This window comes from Grus americana, chromosome 8, assembly GCF_028858705.1.
Source record: "Grus americana isolate bGruAme1 chromosome 8, bGruAme1.mat, whole genome shotgun sequence".
In the NCBI taxonomy this organism is placed as follows: Eukaryota; Metazoa; Chordata; class Aves; order Gruiformes; family Gruidae; genus Grus; species Grus americana.
The window spans coordinates 30017752-30034309 of record NC_072859.1 but is presented as its reverse complement, the minus strand read 5'-3'; the positions used below and the strand labels follow the sequence as shown (position 1 = coordinate 30034309).

General features: G+C 39.6%; 1 protein-coding gene across 6 annotated transcripts in view; it reads left to right on the top strand.

The window, feature by feature from the left end:
* GLIS1 (GLIS family zinc finger 1) overlaps positions 1 to 16558 on the top strand; it is a 212404-nt gene that overhangs the window by 157208 nt on the left and 38638 nt on the right. For all 6 annotated transcript variants that reach the window (XM_054834417.1, XM_054834413.1, XM_054834415.1 and 3 more), the window contains one exon: positions 13642 to 13803. In XM_054834417.1, the coding sequence (XP_054690392.1) occupies positions 13642 to 13803 (162 nt within the window). The remainder of the gene's footprint in view (positions 1 to 13641; positions 13804 to 16558) is intronic.

The window sequence follows — 16558 nt, the reverse complement described above, 5'->3', positions numbered from 1 at the left end:
GCAAGCATGGCTCCTTGAACCAGGCATCAGTTGTTCAAAAGTGTACTAGGGATGCTAATGGCTTGTGGCTACAGAGTTTTTTAGAAATGTTATTGCTGGTAGCTGTTTTGTCTAGTTGGAGATGGACAGTTTTATAAGCCAGTAACTTCTGGAAATCTGTGTGGAGCAGACCACTGACGTGGGACATCTAAAAAGATGTCCAGGAGAAAAGGTAGTTCTCCCCTGAAGTTTGTGGTCTTGGCAAGTGCCAAGCCTGGCACCCTGAGGAAGCAGAAACACTCTTTTTTCCTGCTTCAGGACCAAAGTGGATGGGCCAGGTGTCCAGCTGTGGCAAGCCCAAGGCTGCAGGCAGCTGTCTTTCCCCTCAAGTGATAGAGAGGACCCAGTTATGGAGGAGAGTGATTATAGGGAGTTACAGCCCCATACACCTCCCTTATCCTGGTTAATCTCTAGAAAGTGAGAGGAAGAGCAGTACAGATGCTTGATTGTCTTAAGTGCCTTGAGTTTGCACATAGAAGAGACAGGAACAGGGACAAAAGCTTTCTTTGGGTTTGGAAATAGGGAACTGTGCAGTAGCCTCTTGCACAGCCTGTGTCCCTGAAACAAATAGGGCAGATCCCACCAGGAGCAGAGTCTTCTCTCCCTTACCTCAATAGGAGCTGGGAGAGCTTCCCAGTTGGCCATATCAGACGTCATGTGAATTGAGTAGCTTCAGCAGCAGCAGCCAGGAGGAGCTCAGAGGCCCTACAAGGACTTGAAGTCATCCAGCACCTTCAACACATCAACTCTGAATGCTCTACAGAGCCAGAAGGTGCAGAGTCAGCATGCAAATGTAAAAATGAAACATATTCAGGCCCTGGGAGGTTCGATTTGGGTGCGGTCCGAGTTCTGCTTGTAGTTTTGGGTCATTTCCTCATGTTTTACCCAAGCTGCTTTGGCCCACGCTTGGCCTTGGACTCCTCATTCTGAACCTCCAATGCAGGACTCGGCAGCACATTTCAAGATACAACTGTTCCGCCTGGTGCTGTTTGCATAGATAGTATCTGGGAGTGTCGGGGCTCCAAGAACAGTGATAGGAGGCATAAACAACTTTAAAAACAAAATAAACTCTTGCTATCAGAGTCACAAGGCGAGCTGTCTCTGATTTTATATTTAATTTTAGAAGCTGAAACTAAATGTTTTAATTTTATATTATTCTCAACATAATGCTAATTTGCTCCAGATGTCCACTCAGAGCTGAACACTGCCATTTTGCATAGAAAGCATGTGCGTCAGTGATTTATTCCAAATAGCTTCTATTTTACTGCATTTCATTTTATTCTCAATGAAGTACTTAACAACATGTTTCTCTTTAAGAATCTTACTTAATCATATGGATATAATTTCTTCAATTTACGTTTTCAGTTCTTTAGTGTGGTGGCCACAGGGTGTTTCTTAACCTAGGAAGATTAAATGCACATGTTGAAAGCTGCTTATATTTGATTTTGAAGCACTTTCATTTCAAAGTCCTTCACGTAAGGTACAGAAGTGATTGTGGTTTCCTGCTAGGTTATGGGATGGAGGTATAACTCTCAGGAAAACCTTGCAGATACCTCTAAATGTTGGATAATCATGCATGACAATAACATAATTTCATTTCTTTCAAAACTGTGGTCTGCCAAGAGTGTTTAAGACTTTTTTATTGGGGTTCAGGAAAAAAAGAGATTTAATTTTCTTGTCATTTCTGGGCTACAGTTCAACATTTCAATTTAAAACCTATTTCCATTGAGTTCCATTTCTAGTTTTTCCTCAAAATATTATCTTAGAAAATGTCCTTTATTCAGATGTTTATTTGTTTATTTATTTATTTATTTAGCAGCATATTAAAAATTATGTGAGACAGGTCAATGTGAAACCTTTGTTATTTGAGCCTGGCTTATTCAACCGTTCCTGTACATGGGCTGCTATTGGTCAAATATGTCAGGAATGTCCTTTGGCAGCATCCTCCTCAGGAGCTACGTCATGTGTGTAAAGCAGCTCGTATGAACGAGTCAGCATGGATATGAGGCTGATCTGAACCTAGGAAGCAAAGTCCAGGAGAGATTCTTACTCTTATTTCATTTTAAAGCTGACCGTGCATACGTAGTTTGTAGTAAGATAGGATGCTTCTGCAGTGGTTGTATAGTCTAAGTGTAAGACACCAGTTTCCTCAGATATCAAAACGTGCTTTTCTTCCCTTTTAAAAATAATTTCATCCATATCATCCCTTTTCCTTTTAGACTTTTAGATGGCAACCTATAACCATGGATGGAGTCTAAACTTCCTGAGGCCACATCATTTGCAAGGCTGGTTATTGCCACCTGAAATGGTGTTCATCTGTATTCATTTATATTTTCTTATTGCATTTTTTTTTTAAATCTTAGCTTTTCATTTTTCAGAACTAACCTTGCTGTTATTCTACAATTGTATTAGTTTATTACACTGAATTGTTGACACAGCTGGTAGGGAGTTAAGTGCTGTGGTTTCACACAATAAAATTTCAGACAATATGTGTAGCACTTCTTTTTCTTACATATCATTTGAAAGCCATATGATTCACCAATATGTGTTATTGTTATCCACCCATGGGGGATACAATCTATTTTAAATTAGTGAAGTGACTTGCTAAACTCCCTGTAAACAATGAGACTGTGGGAAAACATTAAGTGCTATTCAGAAAAGAACATTGCTATATTGCCTTTTATCTAAAGGATCCCACAGTGCTATAGAGAACGAAGGGACCCGGCACTGCTGCCACGCCGTCTGCTCTTCAGCAGAGAGCTCATCTTCACAATAGACTTTAGAAGGCAACTCCAGCACTTGAAACTGGAGCAGGGTTTGGTGAAGATCATAACTACCCACAGTAGTTCAGTGTGCTAGGATGTAGTAAGTCACCCTGAGTGAAAAGTAGCAAAGGACTTTGGGGTGTTTGTTAGAAAAATCTTGATTTAATATCTCCTTTGGAGGCTCAGGCACAGAATCCAGTATAATCACTTCACAGGTTGATGTGCATCAGCCAGTGTAACTGTTAAAGCACATGCACTTAGTGCATGGAAGTGTGAGGTAACAGGAGAGACCTCAGCCTCTACAGAAGGCACCACATTATATTGGAGCAACTTAGCTGCGGCTACCATTGCTGTGGCTCAGCTGAAGCATGGTGGTCATTTGCAAAGTGCAAGAACAGAATTGTGTTTCCAAATTCTAAAAGGCTCTTCTAGCAATGCAGTGCCTAACCAAGCCTAGATGCTGATTTGATTTTGGCAAAGCCAGAAAACTGACTTCCTTTAAAACAGGTGAGGTCTTGAAGCCATTTTCTTAGGAATACATCTTACAGATTTTCCTTCATGTAATCAACGTGGCCAAGCAAGATGAAATGAAAACACTGCAAGACTAAAATTAATGACTTTGGGTAAAATGAGGAAAAGTTCCTCATTTGTAGGGAAGAGATCCTGTTCTCTCAGAAAGAGAAGAGTATTCTTCTCCGTGTTGTTACCCTCTACCTCTCCCAGTGTAAAGACACCTTGTGGGATTCTGTTGTAGTGCGACTGGAGCGGGTCAGCGGGTGAAGGAGGAAGCCACGTCTCTTGAGGTTCTGCTCCACAACCAGGGCATGATAGAAAGCAGGATAAAGTAACCCACTCTGAAATGATAACAAGCTCCCACCATATTGCACAATCTCTCTGTCCTGGTGCTTCACAACCAGCTCTTTGTAGGGCTCTTTGACAGAGCTCAGCTCTACGCATGCGAGCAAGTGTTGGGCATAATCATGTACATCTTAGCAGATCCCTTGCCTTCCTTGGATCACAGGTTGAACCCCAGTCTTTATTCATGGATAATAAAATTGCCTCAGCATGGCATAGAAAAGAGTAAGAGCCTATCTGAGCATGGAAAATCCCACTGAGTTGTCTACTCCCTTGGAAAGAAGAACCTTGGAGAAATTTGTATGTCCTTCTTATCGCTTTGTGCAAAGATTTATCCAGTGTTGAAAATTTCATGCAGCTTGTCAATTTGCAGGGAAACTTTATTCTTCTTAGCTGATCTTTAGCAATGACAATTTGAGAAAAAAGCTCCATTACGTGCAGGTGGAAATGAATACAGTAGAGTATGAGAAGGACAGTATCTTTTAGGAAAAAAATACCACCCTATCTAAAACCGGAAAAAAATCCCATTTGTGAAACAAATTTTGTGAGGAAAATTAACGTTCTATGTTGAACCGCATACAAAAAGTTGCATTTGCAACAAAAAACACATAGGTAGGTGGAGAGTTACCTTGCTGGTAATTTTAATCTTTTCAAAGAGAGAATTTGATTGTGGTTGACTAGTTTAGTTAGCTAGAGCCAGCAATTTCCAACTGTAGATCAGTTTTCACCCACAGGATCCGTCTCTGATTGATCTGTCAAGGACAGGAGCCACTTTGTTAGCTGCGATGACACATGACAAGCTATGACTGTAAAACATATTTATTTATTGGTCTTGACAAAGATTTTAGCAGGGTTTCCCAGGATTAAAAAAAAATCGTAGTCTGGAGGATGAGTGGGAAGTTAGGACGGACACTCACTGTTGCCAGACTACACCATATTTGTTACAGACAGGGTTTCGCACAGGCTTGTCTCAAATCTTCCTGTGGCTGGGGACAGACAGAGCACAGACCTAATCCAGGATGTTTCATGCCTGTGGTGTGGTGGAAACCCTTCGTGTTTATAGACACGCTGTTGGCATTTACAAAGGCAGACTGGACTATGTGCAGATCTTACTCTTCCTTTACTGGTTCATTAAAAAAAGGGAAAAATATGAAAAAAGAGGGAAGTTTTTCATTTCACTTTTCCATATAAATGTTTGTTAGTGAATACATTTAGAGTATTTAAATTATAGTTGATTCTAGTGTCTGATGCCAATATAACAGCTTATTGTTTGCTTAATTCCTGAATGTGTGCATTGTTTTTTACCAAACATTTTTAATTTACATGTTTGTCCTGCCTCTTTTCAAATCTCCCATTGGATTCAGAATGTAAACCAGGACAGGCAGTTTCTCTGCCATTCTCTTTGCAGATGTCTCTCAAAGAATCATGAGTGAAAAGTGCCCCTACACCGGGTACAAAAGGGTTGATGAATTCCCCAGCATGCATGAATGTCCTACGCTGAAAGAGAGCGCTCAACACGTTACAGGAACAGCTTACAGAAGCAGGGTGTGTAATTTTTAATAACTGGGATAAAAACCCTCAGTGACATCTTTAAAATATAAATGCCTTTTCTTGTTTCTTTTATTTCTCCCCCCCCTTATTTTGCCTTTTCATCTCTTCTTTCAATTCCATTAAGCTTCATTGTACAATAATGTATCGCAGTGGACTTTTTTCAATTATGTTTTTGATTTTTTCCTCCTTGTTACTATAAAACTCCAGATGTTTTGAGACTTCATGGTTCTCTGGATATTTTTTCCTTTATTTTAATCTTCTTTTGTAACATGCCACACATGTGGTATTTTGGCCTTTTAAGATGCTACGCTATGCTAATCAGCCATAAGTTGGGGGGGAGGTTTTTTTTTCTTTTTGTAATGACTTTTTTTTCCTTCTTGCTGTTGTCCTCTCTTTAATTTGTTTGTTTTGTTTTGTTTTTAACTGGTTAGTCCACATAAATGGATTCTCCTCTTGTCCTGGGGCTGCATTCATTATCTTAAGCAAATTAATTCTTCACTCCAAAATTATAAGCGCCTATTCCATCTTGCATGTCAGTGAAATGCATTCTGAACAGAACTGTTTGTAGTGTAACTGGCCTCCCAGACCAAAAGCACAGATGTGACTAAAATGTGGACCAGAATACAAAGATACAGGTAAGAGTGTAGGACAGAATTTCAGTAAAGTTTCATCTGAGATAGGTGTAAGTAGGGGATAAGTTAGATGCAAACTGGAATTGAAATGCTTCCTTGGAAAGTAAGGTAAGACAATGACTTAATGATCCAGACGAACAGAGTTTTGAAGTACGTGGAGTAAACTATAATTTTTGTTAAAAAAATCTAAAAGAACTGGAGGGAAGCATTTTGATTTTATTCGTGGTTCTTTGCTGGCACAGCTGGAGAAGGTTTTTAATTGATTTTGTTCAATCTTAATTTTTGTCACCAAAACAAGCAGATCTGGCTTCAGATATTGGAGCAGCAAATATTGGACTGTGTGATGTCCTTTAATTTTGAATAGCTTGCAAGCTATTCAAAAAATCCCAAATAAATAATAATTTCCCAATTACATATGAGGAAATAAAGGGACTGACATGCAGATTTTGGGAGGGGTGTCTTCTTTGCTTATTATATTACTGTATGAATTTTGCATTCTGTTTTTTAAAATGTTGCTCCATGCAATGTTATTTTTGCCTGCAAGCCATAATACAGCATTCAGTCCAACTGTAATGAGGTTTCAGAAAATTGTTTGGTTTCCAGATTACATATTTAGCAAAACCTTATGGCAAAATTTGTGGCTGTCATGCTGCTGATAGTAAGATATCCCCTGATTCATTCTCATATGTTGCAGCAAATAAATGCAAGTACCCCTGTTTTGACAAATGTTTATCCATCTACTTGATTAAAGAAGGATTACTAAAAAGAATTTTAAGACTAGCAATGGGGTCTTGTGAAAATGATAGGATGCTCTGATAGTTTCCCAGGTATTTTGGGGTTTGCTGGAAAACATATGGAAAGCTCTGTTTGCTCACTGAAATGCTCACTGAAGTGCCTAACCCATGGGTACTAGAAGAAATAAATCTATGAATATTTCAGTGCTTTGAACAACATTCACCCCTTTCTTGACAGATGATAATTTACAGTTATGTGAGCAAGACTTTTGAGAGACAAAACATGCCAGTGCTACTTCAAGACAGGCCAAGACTCAGTGCCTTCTGCACTCGGTATGACAGCAGACCTTGCAAGATGATTGGCAAAACTCACATGTAATGACAGATTTACCCAGGAATGCAGGTAAAAGTACCTTTAAAAAAGAAAATGCAGAAGCCAAATGGAGGCTGCCTCTGTAGTCAGGGGAGAGGGACAGGCACCTACAGAGCAGGATGCATCCCACTGAACTCATAGCTGCCGACCTCATGCCAGGCAGACCTGCCGTTCCCCAGGGACTCGAGGAGCTCAAACAACAAGGCCATTCATTTTTCAGACAGTAGAGTGAGAGCGGAGGAATCCCATCTCAGGGGATGTTGGCAGGCAGGTGGTTGGATTTTGCAGTCAGAGAAGTCTGTTTGTGTGTGGAAATCACCTCGCATGAGGAATCAGACCTGGTTGCTGTTGAAAGCCTCATGACTTAAATGAGTCTGTTGTTCCGCCTTGCATGGGCCAGGTCTGCATTCCTCGTGCACCCATAACTCCTGGTACTGCCAGAGTGGGGGGTTCAGGAATGCAGACTTAGGGGCTTATAAAATTCATAAAATTGAAATAAAGGAGACAGCCCAAAGTCTTGTTTAATTCAGTGACATACGCTGATGAAACACCTCCTCCGGATTTTCAGTGTATTAGTATTTCCCAGTTTCATGTTAATTAGGAAATATGCAACCTGTCTAACAGCATAAAGAAAAATGAACTGCTGGTGTACAACGTGTTTATGTCAAATGGTTGGCTGTAATTACCCTAAAACCCAACAACATGAAGGATGTATTACATTTATACTGTGGCTTACTTTTCTAGATTTCTTCTTTTTCCTGTTCTGAACCTTTTCTTCTCCTACACACCAGCAATTGTACAATAGTCTGGCCAAAGCCTTAAATGCTTTTTTCATAATACAAATAGTAAAGCAAGTACAAGCAATTTTTCCCAGGACTCAAATGAAATATCATGTAGAAGTGTCACTTTGCAAACATAAATTGTTCAGGCTTCAAAAAAACCCATAGAAATTGGCAGATCCTTTTTATATTGCAGGTATCTTCCATTATTTTGTTACCACAAAGGGAAAAAAGCAGCTTCTAACAACTTAAATCTGTAAACTGGCTATATGAACTGGGATTCTTTAGGGAGTTGAGAGCTCAGTCCTATGGGTTACTTTTTATGTACACAAATAGTTCTGTTGAGTTTAATAAAACTCGTTGCATGAGTCATGTTACTCATGAGCAAGTATTGGCAGGATCAGGGCTTTACATTGTGGCTACGACAAAGAATTAAAAATTAATCCAATCAGGAGTTCGCTAGAAAAAACAAAGCACCAATTCAGATATTTTGATTCTTGTGTTGGGTGAACCAACTCAGGTGCTTCAATTGCTGACATTCGAACAGTTTGGAGCCTCGTATGCCTCCTGCCGTGTCCCCAACATTAGACTCAGTGTGCTGTCAAACATTGATGCTATTTAAAGAGTGGTATGACTATTTCCTCCCCTCCAGAAGGGTTACATATCCTCACAGGATCCTTTTTCTCATAACATGTTTTTCAATAAAATTTTCCCAATTTTGTAATCAGTTGGGAAGAAAGAGCATTTCACAATGTTCATAAGGCTTGTAAATGTTTTGACCAGACATAAGATTTCCTATTGATAGTATTAAATGCTTTGGAATGAAATATTTTGGGTTTTCCATCTGTAGGCTGTCTGAGATGTCAGCAGCCAATATGACCTGCTCTTTCCCTTTTAGGTCTATAAATAAAAGGCAGCTTGTTTAACTGATCTTGCAGCAGAGAGCAGAGGTGTATATTAATGAGCTTTCTCTAATGGCACACTGGACCTATTTAGCACTACAACTGTGAAGGCTTCTCTTTTTCAGTCATAACTCATTTCCTAAGAAAATGTCAGTTATTGCTTCACCTTATGGTCTGAGCTGTTTAGTTTATAGTTTATTTCTTCTGATCTGTACCACTGACAGATATTGTAGACATGACTGTGATTAAATATGCTTATGAAAACGGTAAACATTTGATAATATAAACCCTCTTGGGAATACGCTGTTATTTCTGCATGGCAACATTCTCAGGTGCATTCAAAGTACAATGTGGAAGCAAAGAAAAAAAACATTTTAAGCAATTACAGTTATTAGATTAAATTGTTTTGTTAGGAAAATTGTGGTGTGTTTAGATCACTGTGAGATAATTTAGTGTTTTCGTAAATATGCCTTTTAAATGCATGGTATGGCAGCAGTTACACTCCAGTGAGATTTTAGTGTAAAATAAAGATAACATATGTATTTCCATATGGTAGTGAACTCATTTAGTCCCATAAATTTCTACAACATATTTTTTCCTGGTAGAAGCCCTATTCTAAAAGCAGCAGTAGTTATAAAATCCAGTAATTGCATCATGCTATTTACTGTAATCATGTGGCATTGTTTTGTGTCTTTGCTCAGATGCGTGTAGCATAGCAGTGTCTGAAGCACACAATAACAATCTCACAGTAAAGACAAAAGTAGTAATTGCAATATAATTATTATTTTATCGATGAACTTGTTTAAGAGCTCTGTTGACATTTACAGACTTTGAGGATCATGCAGTGTTTGTTACAGTGATCCCAGGCATCAAACGTCAACAAAATGTTTAAGATTGTAGGATTAAGCAGTGACAGATTGGGGCCAGATGTCTGGGAGGTACTATAAGTGGCCTTCTCAGTTGATCAAATAGCTCTTACCATCCTAAAGCCCTTTGGAAACAGAGCATTTGTCCTTTGTAGTTGAAGCTGAGATACTTCTGGGATTGATGGATCTTCCTGGAGGTTATTTGAGGAGAATGAGCACCCCATTTATCCAGGAATAGTTTTATTTGTTGTAAATATAAATATAAATATAAAGTACACTCCAAGTAGCAAGGGTAGGTGGAAGAGTTAAAAGTGTTGATGAGTAGCAGTGAAGCCCAAGAATTACCTTACAGCCATCCTAACTCAGTTTCCTCAGCAATGCAGTTGAAGTTATCTTGTCCTTGTACAACTGTACAGGTGAGACACTTCCGCTCTGGGGAAGCTGGGTCTCAGCAGTGCTGTCTCCACATGTGGACTTGAAGTGAAAAACTACAAGGCTTAGCAGATGCAGCAAGAAATAACAGAGCTGAAATAGGTTTTCCTGGAGTTCTTCAAAGTAGAGACCCTTCTGCAGCTCTGCATGGATTCTCACAGCCCCGTGTTTGTCAGCTCTTTGCACCAACTCCCTTCCTCCCTCCCTCTCAGGCCTTTCACATTCACCTTTGTACATCACCGTCCCCTCTTCTCATCACTTGCCAACAAGGTTTTTACCCTCCTCTCCTTTTCCACTGATTTTCTTCCTATTAAGCCAACCCGACCTTTAGCAACCCTGCCTCCATGAAAATATGAGTGCTGGAGTCATATCATTCTCTTTGTTGGTGTATTCTCCCACCTTGTATGTTTAGAATGAATTCATCACAGCATTGTGACTGTCCCACTGTCTGTTATCCAGTTTAATAGAGCTGGATAATATAAATAATATAAACTAAGAAATTATGATATAAATAAGAAAAGCCCTTAAAGTCCAGGCATATGTAGTGATGGAGAAACCTTACTGCTGAAGGTGTGTTAGTACCAAAAAAAGGCTGTTGACCACAGTAAAAGTATAATAAACCCCTATCTGAATGTTGCTGCTTACATTGTAGCTCTGAGCATTTATGGTAGGGCCTGTTCCTTCTCTTCCTGAAATCCTGATCGAGCATCCAGCAAACTCTTAAACATATGTGCTTTCATGTGTTTTAAATTAAGCTTGTGTTTAGATGTTTTAGGACATTTGCCATTGGCATTTTTGCTACTGACATCAATGAGAATGGAGCTGGACCTTTAATTAATTTGGATTATTCTACATACTTTCCTATTTTGCATTAGGCTGTAGATACAGAGCTGAAGACTGGTAATCCATTAGAAAAACATTCTGAGGCTCAAGATCCTCCATTCATGACTGAATAGCTGCGAAATTACCTCTGTGACCTAACAGGTCTTCCAGACCTGAGACAATGTGGAGACGAGAAGGATCAGGTTGTGGAGCGTCACTTGTAGTGATTCTGGTGCCAATGGGGTATAAAGTGTCCCAAGGACCCAGTAACAAGGAATGTTGCTATATAATGTCCTTTGGGCTAGGTTTTTTTGATGCCTGCATGCAAGAACCAGAAACTCCTTTAGAGAGGGGAGTGGAGTACATGGAAGGGACTCATGACAGTCAGGAGAGAGGCTGCTCAGGTAAGGGGGAAGGAATGGCACACATGGGGAGACAGCATGAACAACTGAAGGGAAGAGCTTGGTCTTGCTGCTCACCTGGGATTTGGGTGAATGAGGTTGCAGAGCTGAGCTGCAAAATAATATGGTAGACTCTCGGTCTGATTCTGATTCTTGTGGTTATATATTGGTGATCAAAACTGATATTGAACTGAAAATGAAAGGGATACTAGTTTGAAAGGGATGATACAACACTGTGGACACAACACTAAAAAAAGGAGACTGAAGAAAGGAGAGGAGAGCTGGGGAACAAAGTGGAAACAAATGATCTTTAGGATCTCAGTACATTAACTCCTTTTGCCAGAAACTGGCTTTATGAAATGTCTTATGGGAACTATGGATTTGCCAAACTCTGCTTTATTTTTCATGGACTTCAGCATATTTGCACATTTCAGATTGCTTCATTCTGAATCCTTGCCAGATATTCAGTGATGATTAAGAAGAAAGTTTCTTTTTAAGCCCTGGTGACTTGGTCACTTCCAATACTCCTCCACCACCCTGCACCAGCTCCAGTGTTCAGAGGGGAGTCATGGCCATAGACTGCATGTCTCCAGGTGACTCTGTGCATCTATCATGATAGTTGTGATGCGGGAAGATGCAACTGTATAGATATCAGATAGTTGTCTGCACACATAAACCCAAATATGCTGTTCAGATTATGTAGCTGCCCCGGGCAGTGAAATTTTTAGGGCAGTAAAAGCCATAGTGATCCTTTCATGTATGAGTGGCTGGGAAAGGCAGAACTTTGCAGTCTGCCAGGAAACCCTCTGTGTGGGTGCCTGTGTGTTGGACTGCTTTGGTGTGCGTAGTTTGTAGTGTGCAGAGCCGATCTGCATCCAAAGACAGAATGCAGCCTGCAAAATGAAGTGCTAACTTGAAAGTCCAGATGATTTTGTTCACTGTGTTGAGATGCTTAAAACACCCTGGTCTGAGCCGGATGTGCTGGACCTTTGTTCATCAGTAGTTTAAATTGCCTTTGTTCAGGCACCAGGAGATCAGGTGCCTCTGGTTTACAGCATCTTCTAAGCTCCACCTGCATCTGCTCCCTCTTCCCATCCCTCTGCCTGCAATGCTGGGTGCAACAGCTGCGTCAGAAGTTTGCACACACCAATGTACATGAGAGGTGGGTGTGTGACAAATAGAAAGTGACAGGGATTGGCAAGACTGTAATTTCTGTGATGCCAGATCTGAGGAACCACAGGTAGTGAATGGAAAGCTGCTGAACAAAATCTTGATTCAGCAGAAGGAAGTGACAAATCACTTGCTAATTTTGTGAGGGTCAGGATTTCACTCTTTATGAGCAAGAACCAAACAAAAAAATCTGGCTTCCAGAAATAGTGGGTTTAAGATACACCTACCTTCTTTCAAAGTTGTTGTTAATGTTGACATAAAGGTGAACCGGGATGTGTTTCTTAAATACATTTTTTGAGATCTTGAATCATAGACGAGCCAGGGTTTTATCTGTATAGAGACTCTGGAAGATCTGCAGTGCTATGAAGCTGCAACGTGGAGTGGACAAAGTATATGCACACCATCACACATGAGTATGCGTGCAGGAAAGTATTTGTGCACACGCGTTAAGTATCTGACTGCATTTTAGGGGTTTGCTGGTGCATGAATGTGCATATGGATGTACTTGTGCTCACCGAGTTAGTTCCCAAAGCCCATCCTAGAGACAGTGCCTTGCCTGTTGTCTGTAACACTGAAACTTAGCGGTGAGCAATGCGAAACACCCTTCCCTTGGCCTATTAGTGGAAATTTAATTTATTTATTCAGATTTAATTTGAAACAGTGACTTTTGTTATGAATGCTATGCAGTGTTTTATTACTGAGTTCCCTAATGAAACGGGTGCTTAAGAAGTCAGAATTGCTCAGGTTACTGGTTGTATAAATGCTGAGAACAGATCTGAATGATACGGCTAGTAAAGAAAAGGGTGCAGAATAACAGCAGAGTTCTTTGGATTGATCTTCAAATGGATTAGGTCTTCTTGTAACAGTCCATGCTCATCTGCTCCAGTATATAGTATTTCAGACATCTGAAACCAGGTTCTTACTGCCACAAATAGCTTCTCTTGCTCTCTATCTGTAGCAGCTAATTGTTGTTGCCCACAGTGGTTCCTGTGCCAATTAACATGTATGAGGACTCATCAGAACACTTGTTCTTTCTTTAAATTTTCTAATCGGACACTGTGTCTCTTAGCGTTCAGTACTTCAGACAGAACATGTGAGATATTTATAAGCCTTGTATTATTACTGAGCTACACACCATGTCTTCAGTGACAGATTAAATGAACAGCACAAAATGTTGTGTTTCATCCATAAATTTCAACAGATGTTTGAATGTTAGTTGATTTATTGCATGTCCAACTTGGATCTTACACTGTTCTCATTATGGCTTCACATGGTTTATTTAATAGTACTTTACAACAATTTTTTTATGACGTTTTTCAGTTTGAAGGGTGCAACAAGGCATTTTCTAGGCTTGAGAACCTTAAGATTCACCTCCGGAGTCATACTGGGGAGAAGCCATACCTGTGTCAGCATCCTGGCTGCCAGAAAGCTTTCAGCAACTCCAGTGACCGGGCAAAGCATCAGCGAACACACCTGGATACCGTAAGCATGATTTCATACTGGGAGTTGCACTGAGTTTTCCACTGGTCCTTGTACACAGTCTGTTCTGCAACTGGAGGGTGACTTTTCCTTTTCGTGAGGAGCATCTCAGAGAACTCAGCTATAAGCAGCTGTACTTTTGTTTTGAATTGTATGTGCTTTGAGAAATGAAAGAGTCTTGATCACAGAAAGGCAAACTCAGCTGTCTTACTCATGCTGAGGAATAAGTTGCTGAGGAATAGGTTACTCAGGAAAAAGTTACTCAGCAAACTCTCCCATTGTTCTTGTTCCAGTAAGAGGACACAGCAATAGAATAAGGCATAGTGTGAGTGAAAGCTGAGTCACCACTGCTGTACTAAGTGTGTGTCATTGTCTTGCTTCCTATCCTATTTTGCTTCAGTAAAGTCTGTTCTGAGTGAATGCAAAAGCAGTTCAGACATCTCAGTGGAAGGGAAATGCATCTCAGTTTTGGACATAATTTTGTAAAGGTAAAAATGCATCTGTCTTACAACTATATGAAATTTGTTAAGTACCCACCATCAGAATTAACTGTAAGAAACAAATGAATTTCTTATGTACAGTTGGTAGATTCTGGCTCAACTCTACAAATCTTCTCACTCATCTTGCAGAGAATATGGGAGTCTGTCTACTGTCTTAGGCTCCAGTACAATTAAATCACCATATCATGGGGAAAGAAACAAGTAGACAACTTTGTAGACCATTTAAGTCCTCAGCATAAAGCTTGTAAAGAATAACAGGCAGAGTTGTTTCTTTGTCTTTTTCAAAGAAGTGAATATATGGTTTAATGTTTGGCCAAGTGGTTATGGGGCAGAACTTTTGAGTTTAATTGATATTTACTTTTTAAGCAGTTACACATTTCAGACAGTGCAGCATTAAGGAATGTCTAATGTACATTATGCCTTGCAAAAACAAACAAGTAAGAGAAGCCAGTCAGTCACATTTTCCAAACCAAAGCACACTTACAATAACAATGTTTTATTTATTTGAAAGTCAACCTGAGATATTTGAATTTGTAATTAGTTCTAAAATGTGTCTCTTTTGAAAGTGGATTTACTAAATTGGGTACATGGGTTTGAAATTTAACTGCTTGAATCTAATAGATGTATTTTTTATTAGTCAAACTCGCAAATGGAATGCCATTTATTATTTTTGAAAGATAATTTAAGTGATTAACAAAAAAAGAAAAAATTCTTATATCTGTTGATCTGTGCATTATTGAAGATAAATCTCTTAACTTTCTATTTTCTTTTCTTCTCTCTTTATCTCTGTCTTTATTATCTGAAATGCTCATAAATCAGGAAAAAGGTACAGTAATAATTTTCTACTAACTTTCTTAAACACCGAAAAATATCCTCCATGCTACTCTGTTGCAGGTTCTTTAAAACTATTTCTGTAGCCCTACAACACAGTAACTAACTTCCACTTACCTGGTTTAATTGAAATCCTATGGTTTAGCTTAGCGTTATGTGAACATGAAAAATAACAGAGCTACAGGATGGTACTACTGTGAAGGCTGCACGTTGCATTAGCTCAGTGGACAAAATAACTGTCAAAGCAAATAGCCATGAACCTTTCTAAGGGTAGTCAGATTTTCATCTAGTTTGCCTATCACTAAGTTGAATGATTCTATCACTAATTTGAATGACATCAATGATTTGAAAAATACTCTGCTAGTTTGTCTGCTAAGGTATTTGTTAAAGTTTTCCATAGTTTTTCCTCAGGTGTCCATTCTCTGTGTTCCAGACACTCTCAATAAATCTGCTTTGCCCTGTGACTTTCTGGGTAGGTGCTGTGTTAGGCTGTAAGGTCATGAATTGGTGAATGATTCTATTATTCCTTCAGAAATTTCCTGCTGGCTGGACAGAGCAGCAATACTTATTCTCTGGAGGTACTTAAAAGAAAAGGTGTTTATATAGACTGCTTATTCCTTATTGAGTGCATTTGGAATTGGTTTTAAAGCTTCTCAATGTAGGTCACTCCATTATTTATCTTCTCCAAAAGGAGAATCTGTAAATCATTTCAGAGACTTAGTGATGTATGCTAGTTTGATCAAATCTCTACTAAATCATCTGGAAGTAGATCCTTCTGCTAGGTAGAAGCAGAACAAAGGGAACGTATCTGTCCTTGTGGTAAAAAGGGCATGTCATCTCCTCCAGGAGTAGAGCAACTTGTTTAAAGGGCCTCACAGTCACTTCTCCCAAAAACGGTGAGGTTTTTCCCCTTTTGTGCATCCTCTTTCTGAAACCAAGAGGATTAAAGAACGTGATACTGAGGTCATGACAACCTGTTTTCAACCGTTGGGAAGACACCAAAAGGACTTACTAGTCCTAGTGGGAAGGCTAAGGTAATGTTGACAGATGAGGCAAGAAAACAGAGAAGAAAAGGAATGTTCTGCTCAACTGTAAAACCGTGAGCTTTGACAGGCAGCACTATTTTGCTGTCACTTAAGTCAGTGTTTCCTTAATAACAAGTGCCAGAGTCCCTTTGTTCAACTTGCTAATTGCATGTTCATTTGAAGGCTGTACTGTAACAGAGATAGCATTTCATTTGTTGGAAGTAGGCATACTAAGAAAAGAACTTGCTGAGGCTTTCAGTCATTGGGACTCCAGAATCAGCGGTTAAATTGGAGCATCCTAGTTTGTTTATTTATTTTCCTATGAGAACAGTGTACTGGAACTGCCTGCCCAGACCCAGACCCAGATGGTTTTCCCAGGAAAGAGTGCTCATACTGTGCCAC